The sequence below is a fragment of the Biomphalaria glabrata genome, chromosome 15 (assembly GCF_947242115.1).
Source record: "Biomphalaria glabrata chromosome 15, xgBioGlab47.1, whole genome shotgun sequence".
In the NCBI taxonomy this organism is placed as follows: domain Eukaryota; kingdom Metazoa; phylum Mollusca; class Gastropoda; family Planorbidae; genus Biomphalaria; species Biomphalaria glabrata.
Genome location: NC_074725.1, coordinates 26,160,512 through 26,181,895, shown reverse-complemented (window position 1 = coordinate 26,181,895; position 21,384 = coordinate 26,160,512). Strand labels below are relative to the sequence as shown.

Below are 21,384 nucleotides of genomic sequence, written 5' to 3'. Positions count from 1 at the left end.
GTATGTAGCTATGAGAACCCATCTTTTTTTTAAAAGAAATCAATCATTACCTCGTTCGTGTTCACGCGTTCAATCATCATCATCAAACTCCATTAGAGTGAGGGCTTGAGAGGCTTAAATCCTCTCTTGCAAAGCCCACGACAGAAACCCTGCTGTCTTGCGTAGTGCATAAATGTCGCCATACAGGTCGAGAATTTTTGGTTTTCCCAGACCTGTCGTGACGGAGATCAGCAAGTCTGGGGCAGTCAAACAGAATATGAGGCACGGTTTCCTCTTCTTCCCTGCAGCGGGGGCACCGTGAATCAAAATTTGGCCATAACCGTGAGAAATATGAGCCAACAGAACAGTGGCCGGTCCTGCACTGTGCTATAAAGCTTGCTCAGGCCTGGACAGCCTCCACCACGGGGAAGTGTGGTCAGGGCGCCTCATGCGCTCCCAGACTCCACGGGTTTTTGGGAGTTGTCCCAGCACTCAAACCACTTTTCCATTTCTGTTTTTGAATTATAGCCAGAGCATGATGAAGACTCGCAGCCTGTTCAGTGGGTGGTGTTTGCTCTCCCTGGTGGGCCAAGGAGTCTGCAATAGTGTTGTAAGTCACTACTATGTGACTCGGTACCCACTGCATTATTACAGGGGTGCCATAGCGTTGTTTTATGTTGTGTAAAGCCATGATGACTTTGTGGATATTAGGGGGACATGGTCCAGGGCTTTGCAAAGCCTGTAGTACAGATTTTGAGTCAGTGACCACAACAATCTGTGTTGCCCTCAAATGTCCCTCGCCGAGTTGAGAGTCAATGACTTTTAAGGCTTCACAGACTGCCATGGTCTCCGCATCGAAACTGCAAAAACTACCACATGGTCCAAAGATTTTGACTGTGTGAGAGCCAAGAAAGTCGATATAGGCTCCATAGCCTGCTCTTCCAGAATCTATCGATGCGGACCCATCAGTGTATGCAAAAATAGCACTGGGCTTGAATGTATTAATGGTCTCCAATGCTAGAATTTGTAGGTCGTTAGATGAACGACTTAGCTTAGTGGCAATAGGGTCTACAAGTTTCAAACGTATGTCTGAGGTCGTTGGGCGACACCAAAGGGAAGGGGATGAAAGCGTTGAATGTTTTGTCGGTTGGTGGAGAGGTCAGCTTTATTAGATAGTCTAGTGGCATGATGCATAAAAGACTGAATCTGAATCTTCTGCATCTTCAACCATCCACTACCTTTCTAGCTGGGAGGTATTCATCCAGACTTTTATACTGCTCAAAGCAGGTCAGTACTGACCTTTCCCTCCTAAGGTTTAGTGGACCTACATTAGTCATTATTTCAGCCGCATTTACTGGGCTTGTCCCAAAGGTTCCACACACAAATCTTAGTGCTTGGGACTGTATTTTATCAAGTTGTTCAAGAGCAGTCCTAGAGCCATAAATTTGCACAGGTAGGCTGTAGTCTATCTGTGATCGGACTGCTCCTAAATACAGTGATCGGAGCATGTCTGCTCGGGCTCCCCACTTCGTGGATGCCAGCTTCGGCACAATGCAAAGATTTCCTGAGGCCTTTCTTGCAACATCCTGGATGTGCTCACACATTTTTAGTTTACGATCTAAAGTTACACCAAGGTACTTGGGTAGCTTTTCCATGCTGAGAGCCACTGCGTTAAGGGAGAGCCGGAAAGGTTGCCCGAGAATGCCAGTCCCTAGCGTGAACAGAGAATAGACCGTCTTGGAGGTGTTTAATTCTAGCCTCCATTTTGTGTGTATGAGCAGAGCGTATGGAGATCTTCTTGCAACACTTTTTGTATAGATGTTGCGCTCCTTCCGGATTTCCAAAGGACAATATCATCAGCATATAGCAGCTTTTGGCATTTTATGAAGGCCGTGAAAATGGCGCATGACAGGACGGAGCCTTGGGGGAGGCCGTGCACGAGGGTCATTTCCCCTGAGACTTCTCCGTACATCCTTGTTCTTATTGTTATTATTGTACGCTCGTGTTCAATAAAATATTGACAAGAAAAATCGATTACTCATACAGTGCCTACGTACTTATCCCATTGAACCATTTTTTTTTATTGAAACCTAGGAAATACAACTGTTGCCTATTTGAACAGTGATGTTGTAACGATGTATTTACATTAATCTTAAAATAAGAAACTATGTAATGTCTTTGTTAACCTCCAGCCGATATTATGTATCTTTAGCTAAACATTTAGTAAGGCGAGACTGAACAACAATACAGCAATGTAATTGAACCCATTCATAGTCTGCATAGAGATGTGTAGAGATGTTAAAGGGAGTTTAAGTGTAATTTTAAGTCATGGGGAGATAATCGATACAGTTTAATTTATTTAATAAAACTAATTTCTTAACAGAGTTCCACAGTTAATTAAGGTGTCAAAATAATTAGAATAGAGGGGGAAATCTTTTTTTTTAACTCAAAAGTCTTTATAGTAAATTAGATGTGATGTATGTATAAAATCAATATATAAATATTTTATTACGCAAGTTTCGAGCAGTAATAAGTGTCAGGTCTTTGTATTTTTATTATGATATTTAATACTACAAAATACAGCAGTATAAAGATATTGTAATTAATATTATCACAATGTGTGGGTATTTGTTATAATAAATTTTTTTAATTGCAAAAATTTTAGGCCCAAGTTCAGCCCGAGAGTCACACCATACACATCCAGTTGTACATAAACTAATAAACTAGGTGTATGATGATTTCAAATAAAAATATAAATTTAATATAATGAAATATTTACAATGATAATGACATCTGACTTATGAGATTATAATCAAATATAAGTGCATATAGTTTGATATGAAAATAAATCAATACTTATAATAAAATTCTAGTCACTATTTAAAACATATTCACCTTAACTCATAAAGTTTAATAAGAATGTCCATTCAATCTTCTGGTACAAAACTGGCAATACAAGTAGATCTATCTTCTAGCCAGGATACTGTTCACCGATGACCGTTAATCAAAAGTTCATAGTTCACTCTGTATCACCAGGTCTGGACATAGCAACCCTTGCAGTCTGGAATCTGGAACCTCGGACTCGTGAAAACAAACTTGAACGTCAGATAGACTAACTGATGAAAATCCTCAGTCCTGTAGCCTCAAGCTAAGATCTCAATACTGAGACCTGAGACTGGAAACTGAGACCCTATAGAAAGATAAAAGAACAGATTCTTCTAATCTTCTAATCTAATTATAAAATTTACAAATACGATCGAAACCAAATACAATGAGAAAGTAAAACTCACCCTAAACAGGGGTCAAGATAATCCAATTAGAATATCAACCAAGGAACAACGATAAGGCTGTCCCTTATCAGATCCAAGGAGACATTCAAGAGCTGACACAAAAGCGACTTGTCTCTTCAACACAAGATGGAGAGAATGAAACAGACGATTGATGACGAAAGTCATAACACGCACTCACTCTACTTCACAAGAAATAATGACGAAGCAACAAAGGGAGATCATTCCACTAGCCTACACAAGAAAATAGAAAATAACTCAGATGACGTCATCATCTAGTGATGAACGCAGCGCTATTGGAATGTAAAAATTTTATCCTGCAAAATGACGTCATCAAAATAGACGAAATCAGTGCTATTAACTATGGAGTTACTCAGATAACTGCGACAATGAGAAAAAACTTAAATTGTTTAAAAATATAGATAACATCTACCATAGTGCCATATTCGCTATTATTCGGAAAGCACAACGGTCCAATGCCTTTACTTGTCCCTAACTAATGTCAGGTACCTATTAGAGTCCTTAGAGATGGGTGGAATCAGAGACTCCCTAAGATCCAGAGATTCTCTCTTTCTCCCTCCTTGTATCTCTCTCTCTCTCTCTCTCTCAAATTTACATCAAATCGGGGTGATCCACCATATTTTTGTAAATGCTTATATAATATGTGCAGTTACCTCTAAAATCAATACTCACAGGACAAAGTTGGATATACTATGTTTTATGATTATACTAATACGGAGAGCTGTCTCAATCAATTTTACTTCGTTTGTCGTGTGGTATTTCAGAAGTGAAAAAAACTGAATGAACATACGTCTGTGGATCTCGAATTAGTTACGTAAGGAGGTTTTCAATTTATTCATATTGTTTGAACTTGTTTCGTTTGAGAAACACATTCACTCTTTAGTCTTGTCTTCAATCTCTACTCATCCATTATAATCTATATCATTAGTCTGTTGTCTTCAATCTCTAGTCTTGTCTTCAATCCCTAATATTTTCTTCAAACTGCTAGTCTACAATCTCTAGACTGGTCTTCAATCTCTAGTTTTGTCTTCAATCTCTAGTCTTGTCTTCAATCTCTTATATTTTGTTCAATCTGCTAGTCTACAATCTCTTGGCTTGTCTTCAATCTCAAGACTTGTCTTCAATCTGCTAGTCTTCAATCTCTAGTCTTGTCTTCAATCTCTTATATTTTCTTCAATCTGCTAGTCTTCAATCTCTAGTCTTGCCTTCAATCTCTTATATTTTCTTCAATCTGCTAGTCTTCAATCTCTAGTCTTGTTTTCAATCTCTTATATTTTCTTCAATCTGCTAGTCTACAAACTCTAGACTTGTCTTCAATCTCTTATTTTTTCTTCAATCTGCTAGTCTACAAACTCTAGACTTGTCTTCAATCTCTTATTTTTTCTTCAATCTGCTAGTCTACAATCTCTAGACTTGTCTTCAATCTCTTATATTTTCTTCAGTCTGCTAGTCTACAATCTCTAGTCTTTTCTTCGATCTCTAGTCTTTTCTTCAATCTCTAGACTTGTCTTTAATCTCTAGTCTTGTCTTTAATCTCTAGTGTTGTCTTCATTCACAAGTATTGTTTTTAATCATTATTCTTGTCTTGAAGGCTTCTCTACCTTATAGATGACTCCTCTTTCATTTGTCTGTCGCCTGAGTTGAAGTTATAGAAAGTTTCCAGATTTCCTAATCTTTATTGTATAAACATCGCAACTATATTCGCTACACATTTAATGTAGTAAAAAAAAAAAGAGTAAAGTTCCCCTTTCAGACCTTGAGATCTATGGGGCAGATGATGTTAAGGCAGGGGTGGGCAACCTTTGTGTATCGAGGGCCGCATTTAAATTTAATTTTGGAAATGGGGACTGTATATATATATATATATACTTACAACTTTAAAAAAATACGCTAGCCAAGTGAGTATAATGTCTTTTAATCTATTTTCATACTGTATTATTCACTTGTTCACACTCTTAATACAACAAGAGTTAGCAATTTCTGAAACCAATTTTAGATTTAAAAAATTGCAATTGTCTTTTTACATCACAGCATTTAACCACAAATGTACAGTTCGGCTTAATGTGAAATATTTAACTGTTTACACTCGTGTGTAATGTTTCCGAACTGTGGAACTAGCTTACTAGTTGTTATCATTGTGACTGCTTTCGCCATCGACATGTGATTATACACGTGTTTAGTTTCCATACAAAAAATGTTTCTTCAAAAATGCTGTGGACCCAAAATGTGAAAGTTCAGCAGCAAAGTTTTTTTTTTTTAATGTGCTAATACATCTTCTGGCAACCATTAAACTCCCGAAAGAGTACGGACTGGAACTTTTCTTTCAGGTCATAATTTGGATGGAGTTATGTTCTCTGGAGCTGAATCAGTATCTGCGCTACACGGTATTGAAAACTGGTTCTTGACGTCTTAAAATTTAGATATTGGTTAGTTCCATAATAAAGGAATCTAAATAAGTGCATTAATAGTTAATAGTTGTAAACGTGGCGTATTTTTTTATGAAAAAACTGCTTGCATAAGTGATTTCAAAAATTAGATTTTTCGCTTTTAGAAAAGAAAAAAGTAGCCTTTCCATCAGAACTTTGAAAGGACTAAAATAGTATGATGTTGGATTTTTATTATCTTTTCTAGTTTACGAGATCTAAACGGGTCGGACGGACAGATGGACAGACTAAGTCGAAGCCTAGATATAGAAATAGATCTCAGTCTCTAAGTCTAAAGTCTAGATCTAGAGTTAAATCTAGGTCTAAGACTAAGTCATTATAAGTCTAAGTAGTAAGTCGACTAAGTCTAAGTCTGTCTCTAGATTCTAGAATCTAGATCTATATATATCTAACTAGAGTTAGATCTAAGACTCTAAGTCTATTCTATATCTAAGTCTAGATCTAGAATCTTGATATAGAATCTACTAGATCTATAGGCTATCTAGACTAGAACTCGTATATAGATGATAATAGATCTATGTAGATCTGGCCTCCATTTATTCTAATTTAGATTCAGATTGTTGTCAAGTGTATAGCCTAATGAGGAAGTGTGAAAACTGCGCGGTAAAAAGTATTTTTTTTTAAATTACAATTGAAACGAAGTTCATATTAAAATTCTTTTTAAAGAATAATATTTGAATCAGTATTCTATTCAATGAGTTAGTTAATTAATGGAAAATATATTTTATAATGATCCATTGACACTTTTACCATTGTGACCTTAGATCAGTGGTTCTCAACCTTTTTAGTTCCGCGACCCCCAAATATAATTTCCCACTAGGCGGCGACCCCCAACCGTATTTTTTTTCGTTTACAGATCAATAAATGTGTGATCATAATACAATGTTTAAAAAGTGTTATTATTCAGACTTGCATTTACTTACTTTTCTATTCACAATATACATGTTGCAGCCAATGATAGTATGAAGGTTGAGCTTGTTTCTGTTCCACCAGATCAGGAATTCATTCGAAACAACAAATGTCAATATCTGTAACAAGTCTGCTTCTGAATTTGGACTTATAAACTAACAAGCTGGAAAACCTTGCTGCGCAAAGATTTGTTCTTGGAAATGGAAGAAGAAGGGGCAACACAATTTAGAACTGGATATGAAATAGTTTGAATACTAAGTACCATTCAAATCTGCTTGTTACAGCACGTAAGAATGGACACACAAAAACTTTCAATGATGAATAGACAAATAATTCAAATTTCCGGGGATTTTTAGCGACCCCTGGCAATTTTTCATTCGACCCCCAAGGGGGTCGCGATACACAGGTTGAGAACCCATGCTTTAGATGCAAATGTTTTGTACCAATGCGCGAATCTATGAATGAAGTTTAATAAGACTTACTTTCCCTGAAGGTTTTCACTGAAAAATCTGCTTGCATATATAATTTTAAAAACTAGATGGTTCACTTTTGGAAAAGAAAAAAGTAGCCGTTGCATCAGAACTTTGAATGATCTAAATTTAAGTATCATGATGTCCGATTTTCATTTTCTCTTCTAGTTTATCAGATCTAAGCGGGACGGACGGACAGTTGGACAGACAGGCCACACAAAACTAATAGCGTCTTTTCCGGCCGCTAATAAAATTGCATTCCCTATTATAAACTCGCACTATCTAAATAGGCCTATCGTTTTTATTTATATTTTAAACTAAAATTGCGATTCATTTATTTTTATTGCCAAACATTTTTTTTTTACTAAAAGGGAAACTACTCTGAAAAAGTGCGATGTAGGTCTAAATCAGTCACCGTGACCGTGCTATAGATCTAGATCTAGACTCTAGACCTAGTATTGTTCGGACTATTACAATATATATATTTAGATCTAGATCTACGTTGGATATATCTACCACAAAATTGTAACGCCAGAACTGTTGGACTTTTGACACATTGAAACAACCATTTCATTTGCGTATGGCTGATATTTTGAACGGTATAGCTGGCGGCTTGAACAGCACTTTCAACGGGTTAATTCGCATTTTACCACGTCGAAAGGAAGAGGTCCAAGAGGCTATCGTCCGAGAGATTCAAATGTTTGTCATACCTCGATCAGCTCGGCTTTTTATTCGCATAGCTGGCATTTCTGGTGCTATTGCAGTAGCAATGGGTGCCTATGGCTCACACGGTATATAGAACTAGTTCTTATGTCTTTTTTTACCTTTACCTATCCCTTAGTCTGTTGGACCGTTGGGGCACCAGGCAAGATTTGTCGACCGTCTTTCTCTGTTCCTGCCTTTTTTTGCCTTGTTCAGAACCTCTCTCAATAGCAGGCCTGTCCATTATGTCTATGTAATAATAAATTAATAAATAAGCTGTAAGTCTAGATATATAGATCTAGATTTCTAGTAAGTGAAGTCTAAACTAAAGTTAAAGATCTTAGAGTGACCTAGTCTATTCTATATTATATATGAATTATAATAGCATCTAGATCTATATAATATTATTATAAAATTATTATAATATTTAATTTACTCTCTCTACTAGCCATCAAGCTAAACTTAGAGGGCTGATTTGAGACCTATTTTTTTTTTTTTTTTTTTTTGGGGGGGGGGGGGGGGGGTTAAATGACCTTGATGTTGACAGTGACCAGTCCAGTGTGATGAAAAAAAAGAAAAAAAGTGTATTAAAAACCTAGTATAGAGTAGAGTAAAGTCAGCATAGAATTATAGATCTAGTCTAGTAAATATCTAGACTTAATGTTAAAAGAAAAATAATGATTTCGAACCAAATTTAACTATTTTGTAGTATATATACATAATACAATATAAATAAAAAGTCTAAATTTATAAGTAGACTAGATGGTAATTCTGTATATATCATATATCAGCAACTAGACTAAAGACTACTTAGTAGACTTAAATTGTAGGTCTAGTCTAGATTAGAAATATGATGATATTAAAAGATCAGATCATGTACTGATGTAGGTCTATTAAGACTCTATTTTCTCATTTCAGAAAGGAAGCCACAGTATTTACAATGTTTTTTTTTTAAACTTTTTGAAGGTTGTTGTTTTTTTTTACCCGGGAGGATATTTTTGAAATTAATATAATAAGGTAACAAAGAACTTGATAAGTGTCAAAAATTTGACAAAATTGAGGGCATCACTGTTACTTTATTACTTACTTAATTTAAATTTTAAAATGATATAGATATAGCTGGGAAGATGTAAAAAAAAAGTATATCAAATATGCATTATCAATTAAGCATTTCGGCATATTATATATATATACTATAATTTTTATAAGAATGCTATTCAAAAGCTGCCTGCTTGTGCGGTCACATGTACGCTGACTAACGTTCTGTTTTCTCGATGGTCCCTGGTTCATAACAGGCCTACTGCCACCCCCCTCGGTCCTGCAGAAATAAACAGAGCAAGCTTCTTTTAAAAACAGTAAACTGAAAAAAAAATTTTTTACTTTTAAATTTACATAGATTATACTTTTAAGTTGATATATATAATATATAGAAACACAAGTGAAATGATAATTTAAGCAATATATTTTATAACTCACTTTAAATACACACAAATCTTGTTGTGTGTCTCACCGCTCTTACTAGTCTTCCTCTTCTTTAACTTTCACAACAATATTTATTGAATTGATCACCTCATGTCTTCATCAGAAATTCTTCAGCCTACACAACTAAAAGATCCACCCTACTTTCCTCATAAATTACACCAGAAACATGCACACATATAATTGTCAAAAATATAAAAAAATAAATCCAGAGCCATTTGAATTCGTTAGTATATATATATATATACACGTTAAAGATATGATTCCACTTTTGTTGAAACATTTTTTATTTTAAATACAAAACGGAGACTTTTTAATTTTATTGTCAGACACAAAATTACATATATATAATCTATATAGTTTTTGAGATAAAATGATACCATTTCCATATCACACTGGACGATGTCCAATGGCCTACTTCAAGTATAACCAGAGATGTAGCTAGGGTCAGGGAGTGAGGAAGAGAATTTGAAAATCCCCTCAGGCCTCCACTTGAGAGGGGGCCCCCAAATGATGCAAATTCCTAGCTACGCTACTGTATAAAACTGTAGTCTAGATTTATAAGCAGTCTACTAAATTAATAGTTAAATTTCAAGATTTTTATAAATATATATTTTATACATTTATTAAAGTTTAGAAACTAGTTTCTAAGTTATTCTCAAGTCTATGACTTCAAGTTTCAGACTTTCCTTCAAATATGACATGTATTAAATGCTAACCTGAACCTCCTGTAGGAGGACTGGATTCCTTGACAATTGGTTTAAAGACATTTTATTCATTACAATTGGTTCACCTGACAAATGGATCACATCAATGATGGCTCATTGACATTTGGTTGACCAACAATTAATTTATAGGATAGTAACATATTGTTAATATTCTCTTCATATTTTAAATTTGTTTACTTTGAAATTTCCTCTTTCTATAGGGAACTAGCAATTGATTTACTAAACATTTACTTTTTTTTTTTCTCGGCTTTTCTTGCTTATCTGGTTATACTCTTATTGGTGAGCCTATTAGATTGTAATTACCAAGGACAGGATAATAATTACCTTCCCTTTTATATAACCACATTCAAGAATGATTTGAGTTCTTATTACTTCTAGAGATGCCACTCTTTCTAGCGCTCATTAGGTGTTGAGTATTCAGCTGAATGCTAGATAAAGGAAAGGGAGGATAGGTAGACAAAGGTCCTAAAGAGGAGGACACATGATGGAATAAGTATATACATGTTAATAACGGCTGAATTACATTACCACATAGACATAGGGGTGGGACGAATATGGTTGTTTGATTTTTTAAGTATATAAAGTAAAAAAAAAATGGTATGTATAATTAAATCAGGGTTCATTTATTTTATTCAGTTGGCTAATTGTATATTGTATTATCACAAGTTTTGTTGTTTTTTTAGTTTTCATATTATAATTTTTTTTCTTTTCCAGTTTTTCGACAAAAAGAAATAGATCAAAGATTAAAAGAGGCAAGTGGTTTTATTTACAAAGATTTTTAATTTATGTAAAAATGTTTTTTAAATTTATGACTACTTAAGTAATGGCTACTTTTAGCAGGGTTTGTTTTACATATGATTCCTAAGCTTAAACTTCAATGTTTATCTATGTACTGTTTGAGGTACCATAGTGGAGGATAGTGGGTATGTTTTAACAGCCTTTATGTGATGACATACTGATTTAAAAAAAAACTAACGTAATTGTACCTTTGAGCTATATAATATTTATCAGTTGTCAAACTAGACAGGAAGAATTAAAGCAATTCAATGTATTAGTGAAATGCAAATACACTTTTCTATCATTATATATTATGTTATGACATGATTAGGATTTAGTTATTTGTTTCGGGGAATAAGTGGAAAAGTTTTACTTAGTGACAAGTGACGTGACAGAAAGTTAAAAAAACAAGAACTCTATAGGCGACGCTTTAGAATCAAGACCCTTTCTTATTTACAGTAAGAATAAGAAGAATTATATAGACAGCTAGTAATAGAGGTACCCGTATTAAGTATTAAAAGTGTTTGTTGTTTCAACACCAGCGTCGACTCTATTTATCGACTGTTGGCCTTTCATCGGTGTTATCTGTTCCAGTATTGAGTTCAGTGTTACCTCCAGTTGGACTTAGTTACATTTTCAAGTACTAGACAACGCGGAAGAGCATAACAACTAGTAATACAAAAAATATAGAAAATCAACAATAAAAGAACTGAATAATAATTGTTGATTTTACCTAATAGTTAATTCAAATATTTACTGCTAGAACATAGACTAAAAAGTTTCAAATAGAACAATATCAAAACATTTAAAATATGTGTGTCTTTAAGTTGATGCATATTTATTTATTAATATATCAAGTTATATTATTGTGTAACAATTTTTCCAGACTTTTGAGATTGCAAGTAAATATCACTTTATCCACACTCTGGCTTTGTTAGCAGTTCCTTTTGCCAGGAAGCCAGTTCTGGTAAGTATTGTTTGATCTAAATGTTATGAACTTGGTTATTTGGTACTCTTGTTTATTAAAATGTTTTTTTTTTCACAGGTCATAGAGCTCTGATTTCAGTTGTATTAGTGCTTTATCTTTTATAGAGCTAAACTTAACATTAGTGTTCAATATTAATCTAATGTTATGAAGATTGGCTGTGAGACTTGATTAAATGTTATTAATGAGTTATTGACTTTTATAAAACAAAAATAAACTTTAGAATTAGTGTCAATAGCAAGAACAAGGAATTAATCTACTACTGAAATTTGGACCTTATTATAATAGTCATCACCTTCACCTATCTCTTAGTTTGTTGGACCATTGGGGCACCACAAAAGATCTAATGACCGTCTTTCACCATTCCTCTCTCTCTGTTGCCTTGGACTTGTCTTCCCATCGCTTTCTCCTTCTGCTTCTTCTTTTTCCTGGTATTGATCCCTAAATGAAGGTCTTTGTGAGCACTTAGGCCCTTGTGACATGGCCATAGTCATCGTGTGGTCTAATCACAGTATTAATCCTGCTTCTAATCTCTTTGTTTGTGATGGGGTCTTTGTATGTGAAATCTAGGATCTTTCCAAAGCATCTCAATTCCATTACTAGGATCCTCCTCTCTACTTTTGCAGTCAGCATCTGAAATTTGCAAGCATATAAGATTGGCCAAGACCAGGGAGCTCATCAGTCTGATTTTAGTGTCGTGGGCTATGCCTTTGACTTTCCAGATTGTTTTGAGTTTTGCAAGTGCTGCTGTGGACTGTGCAATTCTGGCCAGTTTTTGGTTCTCAATAATATATAGATGTTAAAAAAGTGCTTGTAGCTTCATTGCCAGCGGAATGAATTAGTGTAGATGAAAGTGAACAGATTGCCTGATAACGTGGTATGCACTTTGGAGGGTCATCTAGATGGTCCCTAGTTTGAATCCTGCCTACTACCATCCTAGTCAGTATGTCAGTAATATATTTTTAAAAATCAAATAGGTTCCATCTTAATTACTAGAAGCTATTAAAATAGTTAAGGAATATATCACTTTTGATTCTGGTGCCATTTCTCTTTATTTATAAATTTGATAGGAATTATTTTTTTTTTGCTTTCTTATTCATTTATGAGTTTCATTTGTGAGTTAAGGGTACACATCAAGTAAGACACATTGTATGCATTTTCTTTAATTTGGAATTACCTTAAATGTATCCTTCTATCTGGAAGATATAGCCAATGGTTTGTTAGGCATGATGGTTTGTTCAAGCTTAGTGCTGCATCAATTTCTCTACATTAATCCAACATTGAATTGTCTCTTGACCTGTAGCTTGAAGAGCTAAGCATGTAACAAGTATAAAACTTCAGTTCATGGTCTTACTCTGACTGCCGAGCAAAAAGTTTTAGCAATAGAGTCTGCTACCTTTTAAGTTTCAGCTTAAAGATGATTGAGAGTTTAAAAAGAAATGACAAAACTTTTGTAATCTTTAATATATAAAGAATGTAGTCTTTGATATTTTAGTTTATTTGTATATATCAAGTAGTTTTTAGTTATAAATTAGAAGTCTCTATAATCCACTATCCAGTATCCACATTATCTATTTTTCTTCTTCTGTAAACTTTTTTTATCTTGTACAAGTCTCAGAAAAATGTATTTAAAAAAAGCTCCATTAATTAATAGATTTCTATCTATGAAGTAAAAGTAAATGCCTAGGTAAAGTAAATGTCAAATGTTAATGTTAAAGGTCGCACATGCTTGATCCTTTGTTTTCAGTTTTTATATTAATATTTAGCATAAAAGACTGCTTTAGGCATATTTTCGACCCCCATATGGGATATGTGCCCTGTCAAACCAAAAGAATCCCTCTATACTGTCAATACCGGCATTTGCAATGACATCACTGTTTGTAGTGCGGTCTTACCACCGTATGTCCATGATGGAACACAAGCATCTTTGGTGAAAGGGTTCCAGAAGTCTTAGTTGCTTTCTGTATAGTACCATGTCTCAGATCCATATAAAAGGCTTGAGAGAACCACTACTTGGTAGACACTGATATTTGTAGACAGGTGGAGCGAGCTATTCCACCAAAATGTCACGTGTCCTGACTTTCCCTTGAAAGTTGATGCATAATTTGATACTATGCTTCCTAGATATGTGGTCTGTCACGTTATGGGGTTGTCCATTTGCGGTAATCTTTGGGGCTGAGTAGATCATATTGGGTGACTTCTGGAACATGACTTCTGTTTTTCCGGGGTTTATAGAGAAACCAAAAGAGGCGGCAGATTCGTTGACTATGAGCTGGAGATCATGTTCATTGTGAGCTAGGGTACAATCATTAGCATAGAGGAGCTCTGTTATGACCATTTCCTATGTTTTTGTATAACTTAGTATATTCTTTTTTTCTATATTATTGAAGCTAGTCAAATAAAAAGTGAACTAAACAAGTTTGTATTTATTACCCTCATTGGTGGAAAACTTTGAATGCTTTTCTTTTCTTCCACTCGACAGACTGGATCTCTAATGACTGCTGGTATTGTGCTCTTCTGTGGTAGCTGCTACTATCATGCAATGACTAACAATATGGCCATCCGAAAAGTAACACCCTACGGAGGCTTTCTTTTAATTTTCGCCTGGGTTTCTTTTGCACTTTAAATGCTCCTATTGTCAGATTTGGCATTTTTTAAAAAATTAGAAACATTCTTAGATGGATGAAAGTTTTCAAGAAATTGTTTATTTTTGTAAATTGGAGCAATGTTGCTAGTGTAAACAAATATCCTTCGAACATAATTTGAAACGATGTAAATCTTAAACAATGTATGTAGCTTTTCCTTGAAATGTTGAAAGGGAAGTAACTGTATATATACCGTTAGCTTGAAGTCAGTAAACGTTGTGCTTTTTATTTTGTTTTTCAGAAGTTTGATCATTTTATGGCAATTTTCATTAGAACAAACATTTGTTTCGATATTTGAAATATAATTTTTTTTTAAAATTTGAAATATAATGGTAACTAATTAGTTTTATGCTGACAAGTTAATGAGAATGTTATTTTGTTATAATGGATGAATAAGTATTATATTTACACTTTTGATGAAGTGTTTGAAATGTACACTCTATTGTACACATCCATAAATCTCAATTAATTTTAGCCTCTTCTAAATTAAGGATTTGCCAAAGCACTCCTTTCATCTAGTCAAAAAAAACAACAACTTCGTGCAGTTTGAAATAAAAGTTATTATACCTTTGTTGCGCAAAGTGGCATCTATTAAAAAAAACTTAGTTTGTGAAATAATATCACAGCTTATCCTTAGACTAGTTTAGCTTATAGAAGTGATGCATTTTCTACACAGCTAATTTTTTTAAAATTATTATTTATTCTTGTTTGACTTGTATTTTTAAAAAAAATGTGAATAAAATGATTTTACCAATCTCTGATTTATTGTAGTGATTATATTTATAATGTGAACACAAAATAAACTGTTTATAAAATTGTAAAACGTTCTAACACTTTTTTGACTGAAATGTTCAAAATTTAAAAAAGTATTCAAGAGATAAAAAATGTCTTTACAGATTGACTGGCTACTCCATGAAGTTGGTGAACTGATCACTCTGTAGGTCACTCAGTCCTGGGTTGCACTAGTTGTGCCCAAAACATCGAGTTTGCAGGTCTTTGTAGTACACAAATCTAAGGTTTGGAACTCGCTTCCTACAAGGTTCTCTTCTTTCTAGAAGAACATTTAGAATACTTTTCAGAATCAAGTTAAATTATTTTGCCATTTTAACTCTTCTTCCCTTAAGTCTGTTATGGTATATAGTGCCTTGAGCCTACATTATTTTTGTAATTGCACTATATACTGGGCTATGTGGCTGACTGAGAGGGTTAAACCACTTGATTACCTATCAAGGGAGTTTAAGTTCAAAAGCCAAACTGTGTTGCGTTGTGTTTGCTGAGCACCTAATGGCAGCAGGGAAAACCTTCACCCAGATACCTCTCCTTCCACTGGTCCACAGAAGAGATAGAGCGCACTGTGCTTGAAATATGCACTATACAAAAACACTTAGTGTAAACTACTGAATCAGTTATGTAAACCCTGACCGCCCCACACTGGACATGTAATGGACCATCACTTAGTGTAAACTACTGAGTCAGTTATGTAAACCCTGACTGCCCCACACTGGACATGTAATGGACCATCACTTAGTGTAAACTACTAAACCCTGACCGCCCCACACTGGACATGTAATGGACCATCACTTAGTGTAAACTACTGAGTCAGTTATGTAAACCCTGACTGCCCCACACTGGACATGTAATGGACCATCACTTAGTGTAAACTACTGAGTCAGTTATGTAAACCCTGACTGCACCACACTGGACATGTAATGGACCATCTCTTAGTGTAAACTACTGAGTCAGTTATGTAAACCCTGGCTGCCCCACACTGGACATGTAATGGACCATCACTTAGTGTAAACTACTGAGTCAGTTATGTAAACCCTGACTGCCCCACACTGGACATGGAATGGAACATCACTTAGTGTAAACAACTGAGTCAGTTATGTAAACCCTGACTGCCCCACACTGGACATGTAATGGACCATCACTTAGTGTAAACTACTGAGTCAGTTATGGAAACCCTGACAACACCACACTGGACATGTAATGGACCATCACTTAGTGTAAACTACTGAATCAGTTATGTAAACCCTGACAACACCACACTGGACATGTAATGGAACATCACTTAGTGTAAACTACTGAATCAGTTATGTAAACCCTAACTGCCCCACACTGGACATGTAATGGAACATCACTTAGTGTAAACTACTGAATCAGTTATGTAAACCCTGACTGCCCCACACTGGACATGTAATGGACCATCACTTAGTGTTGAAGAAAAAACTTTGAAACAGTGACATTGATTTTATTAAATAATAAATAGATCAAGCCATATCATGATATAAATAAATAGATACATTATTCAAGCCTTCATCATAGAACATACATGTAACAATATGAAATGAGTGAGATGGGTCTAATCCGATTTTAATGTACAATGTTTCAATACAAGAAGACTTTATAGATATTATCATCACAATATAGGATCACCAGTATGAGTTCATTATAAACAGATATAAAAACAAGAGAGGGTCTCTAAACTGTTAACACATTATTCTTTCTCTCACACTCTCTGTGTGTGTGTGTCTCTTAATGAGATGGAAATCATAGGACAGAACAAATTAAGAATAATTTGCATGTTTAATTGAAACAGATCGCAGAGATTTGCATGCATATTTTGCAAAGCTTTGTATTCTCAAGAGTATTTGAGTGAGAAGCTTATTTGAAAATGAAATTATCTCCCTTCTCTACTCTCTTTCTATTCGTAAATCTTTTTTTTTTCTAATTCGTATTATTTGGAGTAACGATTTTCTTTCTGATGTATTTTTTGTTTAATAAGACCTTATTTCGATCGCCTTCCTTGCCACTTTGCTTTTACTTCTACGCATATTCCCATATATAATATTTTCCTGTCTTTAACTTATTAAAAAAAAAATTTAATACATACAGAATGGTGGACCAATATCTGCATAAAAGAGTTTAGGACCACGAGGCTTTCATACAAGTCTTTTTTATCCCCTGGCATCAGTATATGTTCACAAGCATAGACAAATAACATTTTCCCCTCTAGGACCATGCGCCTAGAGAGTACCGTAGATAATATAAAGATTATCTGTTTCTGTGGCCGACGGTCAGTGAAAGTGTCATGTGGCCAGCACATCGACCAACCGCCTTTCAAGTACCTATTAGAGTTGGGTGGACTCAGGGGAGCCCTGAAAATCCCAGTCTTTAACGAGATTCGAACCGAATACACCTCGGTTCGGAAGCCAAACGCTTTAACATATAGCCACCATGCAAACATAGACAAAATGAAAATTCATTTCTTTTCACTTAGACTCTCTACCACGTTCTCTCTCTCTCTCTTTCTCTCTCTCTCTCTCTCCATGTCTTTCTCTCTGTCCACTCCCCCTCCCTCATGTAGTCACTAGCCCAGCACTCTCCACAGCGTATTTAACGGGAGGAGTTATCTGACCTCAGATATATATAGCCTTAACCCTTATCTAAGTTAAAGTTGAATAACTTTTTCAGACCTTAACGATCTATGGAGCAGATGATGTAAAGGTCATCTGTTTCTGTGGCCGACGGTTGACGAAGGTGTCATGTGGCCAGCACAACGACCAACCGCCTTTACTTTTTCCCAACTAACATATCCATTAAAGCGAGTTGGACTCGGGGGCGTCCTGAAAATCCCAAAAATTCAAAATCTCAGTCTTCAAAGAGATTTAAACCCGAGAGCCATCTGATTGGAAGCCAAACGCTTTACCGCTTAGCCACCAAGCCCCCCAAAACCCACCTTACCTCCCTCTAGAAACTCATTGACTAAATTTTTTTTTTCTTTTGGGGAGGATGAAAAGATACAAAAAGGTTTCCTTACAGACTGCTAAGCTTAGACTCGCCACATCCATACAACAGTTATTAGGATAAGAGGGGCCCTTTGGCTAAACAAAATATACAGTTAGTAACTTAACTAGATTTGTAAATCTTTTGGACCTTGTAAGGATTTAAGGATTAAATAGTTAGTTATTTCTTAAACTGTTTTGATAGTCCACCATTGACATTATGGTAGATATTAATTTGTATATATGCAATCTCCTAAGTACCAAGTATAAAACAAAAAGTTTAGCAGTTCGATTCTTCAATCATTGTTGCAGTTGGAGTTGTGGAGGGTACGTTAATGCTGACAGGGGTGGCGCCAAATGTGTTGCAGCCCATCATGCCGTTTCTTAGACCCGGTAGGTTGCTGGTACGCCTGGCTCGATGCAGCAGCCGGTACCTGCAGCACAGCAGTTTGATGAAAGTTATGCGGAAGATGTTGTTGAAGATGGTGTAGATGATGGGGTTTAGGGTAGAGGAGACGTATCCTAGCCACACGAAGGCCGTCACCAACGTTGACTCGAAGTTGCAGCTCGTGCATAGCGGTGTCAGGATGTTGACTGTGAAAAATGGCGCCCAGCAGATAACAAAGATCATAAAGACTACTCCCAAAACTTTTGAAGCCTTCTGCTCTGTCCGAACTGAGTTATCCCTCCTGACACTAGCGTACGTACTGGAAGAGGGGGGCGTTAGAGATGGCATAGGAATCACAGGCTGGTCTTCACGCTTCATTAATAAAATGTTCGCGGCCTTGACCGCCACGTGGTGCTTGCGGACTAGTTCCCGGAGTCGCTTGGGCTCCCGGCTCGAGGAAGAAGGCGAGGATGAAGAAGATGACGAGGAAAGAATGGAGGAGCAGCAGTTTCTCGAGTCGGAGATCATTTCTGAAGGCAAATCCTCTTCGTGTCCGTTACAGTAAGGATAGTCTGGGGGAGACCCGCGCGGTGCGTACGCTGAACCACTCCTCCCGTTCTGGGCAGCATACCTCCCGCGTCTGATATTCAGCGCGTTGTTAAGGACGACATTATTGCTCTCAGGGGCGCAACCACCTCCGCTGTTGGAGTTGTTGTTTCCGCTGCGCCCCCTGTGTAAGTTATTGATGCTGTTGTTACTCCCCAGCAAATTAGCGTTCCCCGACGCCGCCGACGCAGGGTCCAGCCTGTTCTCGTAATGACGGTGACTGTGATGGGCGTGGTGGTGACAGAGGGGAACCGTGTTGTTCCGGCTGCCATTCACCGTGCCGAACCGTTGGTGAATAACCGGACAGGTCAAGCCGTTCCCACACTCGTAATCCTCGCTTCGGCTAGATGTGTACGCGGCCGAAACGCTCAGAAGCTCTCTCCCGTAAAACTTACGCCGCGTCTGCCAATTTCTTCGACTGGTCGATCTACGGATCATAGGCTGACCCTCTCCGTCCTCCGCCCCGCGTCTTAATCCCAGCCTGGCCTGGTTGTTCAGCATATTGACCGTCAAACCGTACATCAACACCATGATGGCCAGAGGGATGAAGAAAGCGAATATCGAACCGTAAATCAGAAAAGGCTCATTGGTCAAGTTGCATCTGCCCTCTTGAAGGATATTCTCAGACTTAACCACACCCAGAACAGTTATGGGGCTCGTAATGGCCAGTGCTATTGTCCATACCATCACAATTTTCAACAGAACAATTCGCTTTGACTTATTCTTAGTCCAAAGTGGGTATCTAATTCCAATATATCTCTCCAGTGATATAGTGCACAAGTGTAAAATACTGGACGTACACATCAACACATCGGAAGTCACGAAGAAATCACAGAGCAAAAGTCCAAACATCCAATGACCTGGAAAAGAAGAGACCAATAAATACATGAATAAAGTTATACTATGAATACTCTATTTATCTATCCAACTATCCTATCTATCTATCTATCTATCTATCTATCTATCTATCTATCTTTCCAAGGTTTTCTATGTAAGTTGTCTTTCTATATAAACTGGGGTGGACTGGGTGTCAAAATCGGCCCGGCATTTCTATTTCTTCCGGCCCATATTCTGTATATTATATGATGGGCATCCAATTCTAGGTCTACCTGTCCTCAAACTCATTTTGTTAAGTTTGATAATGTCTCGATAGCTGTACAACATGCATACAATGAATATAAGTACGTCGCTCAGAAGGCCACTTTTGTTAGAGAATACAATAAAACCTTTAACAATTTGATACGTGCCTTAATGACATCCATGCGGCCCTTATCTTATAAAATGCAGACGTGATTTCAAAGAAGAAGATGATTACTGTGGTCCTATCGACCCATTTAAGTACCTGCCCACCGGGCATTTGCCCATATAGCCAGTCCGCCCCTGTATATATATATATATATATATAAATGTATATATATATATATATATATATATTCAGGCCATATATATATATATATATATATATATATATATATATATAGAGAGAGAGAGAGAGAGAGAGAGAGAGAAATTGATATATATAAGACAATGAGGAATGATTCTTAAGCCACCATTAAAAACAAAAAACGCCCAGATCTAGCAGCTCTAGAAATAAAAAGAATCAAAGACTATAACATTTAAGAGCATTCCTGAAATGAGCCTCACACCTCCATCCAGTCCAATACTCTCGAGTAAAACACTCCTATCAAGTGTATGAAGTGGCTAAGGAAATGGAAGATCTAGAGTTATGATAGCCTTGATGGAATGGCATAAATAAGGCTGATGAAGATTTACGACCAAACTGAAATGAGGGGTCTTGGGAAAGGCAGGAGTAGAGCCGGGAGGGCTTCAAGGAGTGTTTTGCGTGTACTCAATTTCCATTAATACGAATTAAGGGGAGGCAATGCGCCGATACTTCTGCTAAATTATCAGGTAAATTGAAGTTGAATCTATGGATATAAAAAACAACTAAGGTTACATATAATGACTGAGTGTCTCATTGATCTCTTTTGATAGCGAGAAATATAAACAAATAGGCTTTAAAAAGAAACGAAATTTTGTTCGCAGGAAGGACAACTTCTGTAAAATTGTTCATTCTTTTGAAATACTTTGTTATCTCCCTTTATTAGATATTATCTTTATACGAATAGAGCTTATGCGAGAATGAGTGTGGGAGAAATGACAATAAGACAATTTTCAT

At 36.2% G+C, this 21,384-nt stretch overlaps 2 protein-coding genes across 3 annotated transcripts in view; one reads left to right on the top strand and one right to left on the bottom strand.

The window, feature by feature from the left end:
• The first annotated feature begins 7,498 nt into the window (after positions 1-7,498).
• LOC106080173 (transmembrane protein 256 homolog) lies at positions 7,499-15,181 on the top strand. The gene is made up of 4 exons (XM_013241497.2): positions 7,499-7,901; positions 10,734-10,771; positions 11,683-11,763; positions 14,264-15,181. The coding sequence occupies exons 1-4, from the start codon at positions 7,691-7,693 to the stop codon at positions 14,405-14,407; spliced, it is 474 nt and encodes a 157-aa protein (XP_013096951.1). The 5' UTR covers positions 7,499-7,690; the 3' UTR covers positions 14,408-15,181.
• A 1,475-nt stretch (positions 15,182-16,656) lies between these two features.
• Positions 16,657-21,384, bottom strand: part of LOC106080168 (tyramine/octopamine receptor-like) — a 284,539-nt gene continuing 279,811 nt past the window's right edge. For both annotated transcript variants that reach the window (XM_056012526.1, XM_056012527.1), the window contains one exon: positions 16,657-20,065. In XM_056012526.1, the coding sequence (XP_055868501.1) occupies positions 18,492-20,065 (1,574 nt within the window). In that variant the 3' untranslated portion in view covers positions 16,657-18,491. The remainder of the gene's footprint in view (positions 20,066-21,384) is intronic.